The sequence below is a fragment of the Lipophrys pholis genome (genome assembly GCF_963383615.2).
Source record: "Lipophrys pholis genome assembly, chromosome: 10".
Lineage (NCBI taxonomy): Eukaryota > Metazoa > Chordata > Actinopteri > Blenniiformes > Blenniidae > Lipophrys > Lipophrys pholis.
In genome coordinates, this window is record NC_137640.1 from 6,177,393 (window position 1) to 6,184,469 (window position 7,077).

General features: G+C 41.9%; 1 protein-coding gene across 1 annotated transcript; it reads left to right on the plus strand.

Moving 5' to 3' along the window:
• Window positions 1–1,023: 1,023 nt before the first annotated feature.
• s1pr1 (sphingosine-1-phosphate receptor 1) lies at window positions 1,024–5,961 on the plus strand. The gene is made up of 2 exons (XM_080473763.1): window positions 1,024–1,241; window positions 3,748–5,961. The coding sequence occupies exon 2, from the start codon at window positions 3,857–3,859 to the stop codon at window positions 4,979–4,981; it is 1,125 nt and encodes a 374-aa protein (XP_080329889.1). The 5' UTR covers window positions 1,024–1,241; window positions 3,748–3,856; the 3' UTR covers window positions 4,982–5,961.
• Window positions 5,962–7,077: the final 1,116 nt, after the last annotated feature.

Consider the following 7,077-nt stretch of genomic DNA (forward strand, 5'->3'; position numbering starts at 1 on the left):
GTTTTCACCCGAAGCGTCGTCGTGTCAATGTGGCCGGATTTAGTTGAGGATTTTAATATGTTTAAATGACATTAAATTTGAAAGGGAGTCGTGTGGGCCTCACGGTGGGACAGTAGTCAGCGTTTTGCATGTTCTTACCGTGTGTGTGGTTTTCCTCCACCTTCCTCACATGCAAGAAAACATGCAAGATCCTCGACCCCCACCAGGCTGGCTGCCCACTGATAGGTTTATTCAGTACAGACTTTCTCCAAGGGGTGGGGGGCGTGGGGGGGGGGGAGGTTAATGAATTCTAAGATAAGAAATTCAATTGTGATAAGATTACAGGGACATTTTAGGCTTAACGTCTCTGCTGTGAGGCTCCTCATTATCTATTGATCCAATTTGACTTTTAATGAGAAGATGAGTTGATATTAAACATCTTTAAAGCAGATTTTAAGAGATAACTTAAAGAGCTTTTAATAATATGCTTATGGCCCTGAAGGTAGCCCGTTAGTATATTTGTGGGACATGCGCAAAAGAGCTTAGAATGACTTTTAAAAAGATTTTAGAGACTTTTAAGGCAGATTTCAATTACATTTTTGAAAGTTAATTTATTAATTATCCGCATAATACACTTGAGGTGTCTTATGAGGATATTACAGGATCCGGTTGAGATAGATTATAACAAACATTTTGGATGGGATGCTGTAGGGATTTCAGGGAGTTTTCTTTTTGTTTTGTTTTTTAATGATTGTCATCCCTGCTGCTAGTCTGTTTTTTCCTCATCATCTCACTGCTTGGCTTTTTTTTTTTTTTTAATTCAAATTAATCAGCTTGATTGATGGTCTGAAAAATAACGACAGTGGAAACACAATGAGGAGAGAAGGAGGAGGAGTGTGTGTGTGTGTGTGTGTGTGTGTGTGTGTGTGTGTGTGTGTGTGTGTGTGTGTGTGTGTGTGTGTGTGTGTGTGTGTGTGTGTGTGTGTGTGTGTGTGTGTGTGTGCGTGCTGGGCTGCTCTCTGCTCTCAGCCTCTTTTCCTCCTCTGGACTCTGACTGGAGGGAAATCTCTCTCTCTCTCTCTCTCTCTCTCTCCTGACGCTCCGCGGACTTTCCGGACTTTACATCAGATTCAAACGCGACTTTTGTGGCTCTTTTCGCGTCAAACTCGAGATAAAGTCGTTTCGCCCGCAGGGGAGATAAATGAAGTAAAAAGAAGCGGAGCAGCGGAGGAGCAGAAACAAAGCGGAGCCGCTGATCTCAGGTCAGTCTTTTACTTTACAGGAGATTTAAAAAAAAAAAAAAAAATCTTTTTTTAACATGGAAACTCTGAGAAATGACGACACAGAACAGCGACTTTATCCAGAAAATCCTTCTAGTAAACGGAAAACAGGGGAAAAAAACGCCTCATGTGTACAGAAATGTGAAGATTTCAGGTCTGTGCTCTTTAACCTTTAAAACACAGCACAGCTTGAAGCAGGACAAACCTTTAAAACCTGTTTTCACCAATTTTAAATACTTATTTAGTTGACAAGATGTAGAGAAAATGAAGTTTTGTTGAGATTTTTTTTAAAAATCCAGACTATAAGACGAGGTAAAAATGTGAAAAGTGGAAGTTTAAGGGTTAAAGTTGGGAATTTCCATATAAAACGTGTTTGTGAAGGTCAAATCCTTTATATGTTAATGAATCAGTGTATGGATTTTGTGCTGCTTTAACGCTTGTTTGTCAACTGAAACTCAAAAACCAGGTAAAGTATATTGCATTTTGTCTGTGTTTTTCCTCTCAAACTCTACTTTTATTTAGAATTTCTTTTTTAAAGTTTTTTTCTGCTATAGTTCTGTCAGGTTTTAAAATAATAAACACAATCAGATTAGATCCCATGACCCTTTACAACACATTTTCCAAACTTTTAATCCCAAAAATATGAATTTACTAAAAATATACACAGCATTTCAGTCATTTTCAATGTTGTAAATTCATTTTATCTTTACATAATAAATTAATATTTTTAATGCTTAAAATGGACAAATATTTGTTTATGTTATAGTGAGGACTGTTAGAACATTAAAAAAAAATTAAAAATACTATTTAATGTACCTTTTTAAAAAAAAAATTTAAATCATGAATATTGTCCTTTAAATTTTTAAGACTGTTAGAAATGACAAAAAAAACAACATAAAACAACTTTTACACAATGATACGTGTTGATATTAGCCTCCCTTAAGTTGTGCATTTAATGTTATAACTGAAATGAAAAATGTATCCTAAACATATCTGTTTTAAAGCTTTATTTTTATTTTATTTTTTTTATTTTGGGGGGGGGGTTCACCCAAAATGTTTCCATGAAGCTTCACCACAGTCCGATCAGATCATGTTAATCAGATTATCTTAGCTGTCATCCTATCTTCTGGCTGCTTCATTCTTTAGGTTCAGCTCAGTTAGTGGGAGGAAGATGCTCTACAAGCTGGATGTTAGTCCTTCTTGACAGAAACACATTAATAAGCTAATGACAAGAAGAACAAGCAGCAGCAACAAAGCAGCTGAGATGAAATACCGACAGGCAGACAGCAGCAGAAAGGGGAAACTTAAGATTAGATAAACCTTTGTTAGTCCTACAAATGAGGAACGGCAGATCACTAACCTTTGTTTAAGGATTGTAACGCTAATCAATGTGACGTCTTTCAGGATAACTGGTTTAATTCACAAGTACTGAGAACCTTTTCTTCTAAACAGGAGTTTTGTTCAGCGAATACTAAGAGTTGGCTCGGTGACATCAAAGTCGACGAATAACAGCCTAATGGAAGTGTGATGATGTGCGACGTTTTCAAAAACGTCCTTATCGAGAATGCCTTGGAGTGATTTTGTAAACTGAGGTCAGGACACCCTGAGGCTGTGGTGCATTGACAGTGTGCTTATCCCACTTGATTTGACGGAGGGTCATGGGAGCAGTGATGCTGATCCCGGCTGCCCGTGGGTGAAGGCAGGGTCCAGTCTGAACAGGTCACCAGTCCATCACAGGACGGACACAGAGGGACACACACACACACACACACACACACACACACACACACACACACACACACACACACACACACACACACACACACACACACACACACACACACACACACACACACACACACACAGTGGCACACATTCAAACCGATTTAAAGTCACCAGTCAGACTAGATCATGAGAGAACACACACACACACACACACACACACACACACACACACACACACACACACACACACACACACACACACACACACACACACACACACACACACACACACACACACACACACACACACACACACACACACACACACACACACACACACAGACAATACATCTAAACTCCCCAGAAGGGTTTCCAAACCCCAGTCTGGACTCAAACTAGGGATTTTCTCAATGTGAGACCAGAGTGCTGACCTCTTGACCGCTACACAGTTTTATTGAACCACTTTACAGAAACTGCTGAAATGTCATTAAATCCGACCTCTAGATACACACAGATTTCTAATTAAGTTTTTATTAAACCCCTGACTGATTTAAAAAGCTTCGTTTTTATTAACTGAAGGCTCACATTTCAAGCTGCAGAGCAGGTTTAGAGTTTGTTTTATTGGGTTTTGGGGTTGTTGTTTTTTCCCGTCCTGAGTGTGTTTCCAGAGTATTTTTAGCCCCCCGAGTGTGTGACAGTTTATACTAGAGGTGTCCTCTCCTCTCAGACGTGTCATTAAAGCGCTCTGTGCGTCTCCCTACAGTACCATGACCCTCCGGCCCAGCAGCAGGACTCCCTCTTGGCCGCCACCTGACATGAAGGACTGAAGTGTGAGGACGCGGCGCCCCCTGCTGGACCCCCCGCTGTCGGCCATGGCCGAGCCCAGTTACTCCGACCTGATCGCCAAGCACTACAACTACACTGGCAAGTTCCGCAAGACGCAGCAGGACTCGGGCCTGAAGGCCGACTCCGTGGTCTTCATCATCGTGTGCTGCTTCATCATCCTGGAGAACATCCTGGTGCTCACCACCATCTGGAGGACCAAGAAGTTCCACAAACCCATGTACTACTTCATCGGGAACCTGGCGCTGTCCGACCTGCTGGCCGGGGTCGTCTACACCGCCAACATCCTGCTGTCGGGCGCCAACACCTACAAGCTGACGCCCACGCAGTGGTTCTTCCGGGAGGGCAGCATGTTCGTGGCGCTGGCGGCGTCCGTCTTCAGCCTGCTGGCCATCGCCATCGAGCGGCACCTCACCATGCTGAAGATGAAGCTGCACAACAACGGCAACACGTGCCGCGTCTTCCTGCTCATCAGCACGGTGTGGATGATCGCCGCGGTGCTGGGCGGGCTGCCCGTCATGGGCTGGAACTGCATCCAGAGCATGACGCAGTGCTCCACCGTGCTGCCGCTCTACCACAAGACCTACATCCTCTTCTGCACCACCGTCTTCAGCATCATCCTCATGGCCATCGTGGTACTCTACGCCCGCATCTACGCGCTGGTGCGCACGCGTAGCCGCAAGCTCGTCTTCCGTAAGGTCACCAATGGCCGCGGGAGCGCCGGCGCCAACAGCAAGAGCTCCGAGAAGTCCCTGGCGCTGCTCAAGACCGTCATCATCGTGCTGAGCTGCTTCATCGCCTGCTGGGCGCCGCTCTTCATCCTCCTGCTGCTGGACGCCGCCTGCGAGACGCTCAGCTGCCCCATCCTGTACAAGGCCGAGTGGTTCCTGGCGCTCGCCGTCCTCAACTCCGCCATGAACCCGCTCATCTACACGCTGACCAGCAACGAGATGCGCCGGGCCTTCCTCAAGACACTGCTGTGCTGCACCGCCTGCCTCCGGCCCGGCGCCAAGTTCACCGGGCCCGTCATGGGGGCGGAGTTCAGCCGCAGCAAGTCGGATAACTCCTCCCACCCCAACAAGGAGGACGCCGAGTACTCTCCCAGGGAGACGACGACGGCGGCGTCCTCGGGGAACGCCGCGTCGTCGTCCTAAACGCGCAAGAGACTGGGGGTTAGCGTTAGCAATAGCATGGCGTTGTCGCAAGGCTCCAGCCGATCGATCGCCGCACTGGTCGAGACTTTGGCTGAACTGGGACCAGTGGCCTCCGTCATCACTCCGTACGTTTAGCTCGCCACCCTCACGCCGCCTGCAGGGGAGCGAATGTGTCCGCGGGGGGTTCAGCCAACCTGTGTAGCTCAGGGTCACCGCCTGGCCGGAGGAGACAACCCAACATTTCCCTGAACGCTGCAGTGGACGGTTCAAACGTGGTCAAAGGTTCACCACAGCCGTAGCGCTGAATTATTGATATTACCGAGTAACACTTCGGAGCTTCATAGAAAGTCTTATTGATCCTGGTAGAAGATTCAGACTTTATACTCACCCTCTAAGAGCTTGTAGAGTCGGTAGCACTTATACACAAAACTGTCCAATATTTAAATTAATGCCTTTATTCCTCCCATTTTATTTAAAGGTACAGTATGTAAGATTTTCTCATTTAAAATCCTTTAAAAGCATGACGGAAAAAAAACTCAACATTACATGGATGTCTATGTGTTGTCTACTGAAGCCACCAGCGGTCTTGTAAATACAACCTGACGGCCAGCGAGGGCAAACTGGGGGATTCATTGGCTCAATACTGCCAACTAATCCACGAAAAGGGGCATTACTCAAATTTTACATACTGCACCTTTAAATATATTTTCACATAATGTAAAACTGCACATGAATTCAGAGCTCAGGTGCTTCTCTGACAGTTCTCCGAATCACTCATAAACATGGAGATAAAAATGTTCTGTTTGGTAGTGAGACGAGTTATTAAGCAAACATGTATTCTAAGAAGCCAACAAAATTCTATTTTTTTAAGAAGTTGAAAAGAATCTATCTTGTTAAAAAAAAAAAAACACATAGATTCTACATTAAATACTTAAAGAAAAGTTATATTTTTTTCATCTTAAGTTAAATAATTGATAAAATGATGATACAACAAGCAAAAATTGACTTAAGCTTTTTAAAAAGTTAAACAGTTAAAGGGTCTTTAATTAAAGTTTAGTGAAAATGATAGGATGCAATATAATCTTTTTTACAATGTTTAAAATTGATTTTGTCAGTTTAAAAGAAGTTATTTGCAAGTCAAAATAATACTACTTATTATTTTGTGAAAACTTTCACATTTGACACAACCTTTTTTTTGATCACAAAAGAAGTCCTGAAATTACACATTCCGTGCATTGTATAATAATACATTACATTAAATATGTGATGTATTTACGTACATAATACAATAAATATGTAATTTTAAGAATCAATATCATTTCTATTGTATCTCCAAGCCAATTTGAGAAAATAAGTCAAAAGTTAAAAAGTTAAAATAAAAAAATAAAGCTGACACCTTGAAGATTAAAAATGAATAAATAAATAAAAGTAAGGACTAGTAACCCTATTAAGTAAAGTATCTTCACTAAATGATGGGATAAAAAGTAAATATTATCTTGCTCTAGTTTTCACAAATTAAGGCAGCTAGAAAGAAAAAAAATCCAAACTGAGACATAGACTGAATAGAGAGTTAAAAAATTTTTTATTAACATTTAAAAAAAATATTGATATTGTTTTAATGACTCTTCTTGATTTCACGTCATTCTTTTAAGTCAATCCTTGTTTTAGTGGTGATTTTTTTTTTAGTCATCATTTTAAAGTTATCAGATTATTTTTCCAAGTTATTACAGATTAGAAAAAAGTGATTAAATGGCCCAGTGTTTTAAAAAGATGAAAGAGTTCAGTCAAATTCTTTTTTACTATTTCACACAATGTATTATTACGAAAGAGGCATAATTTCATCCTAAAATGATGGCGTAAAATGGACGTTTATCAAAACATTTGACTGATAATTTGGGTTGATTTTGAAGTGCAGTTTGTTGTGTGTGAGAAGTGCCTGAGCTCGACTTCCTGCTCGTCCAGTGACGGTTTTTTCTTGTAAAAAGTTAACTGTGTTAGAAGAGTGTTGGTAAGAATGTATTTTCAACTTCTCGTTTGTGTCGCTGCTGTCGTCATAGAAACGTTCTTGTAGATTAAATTAATTTATGTTTGAAAAC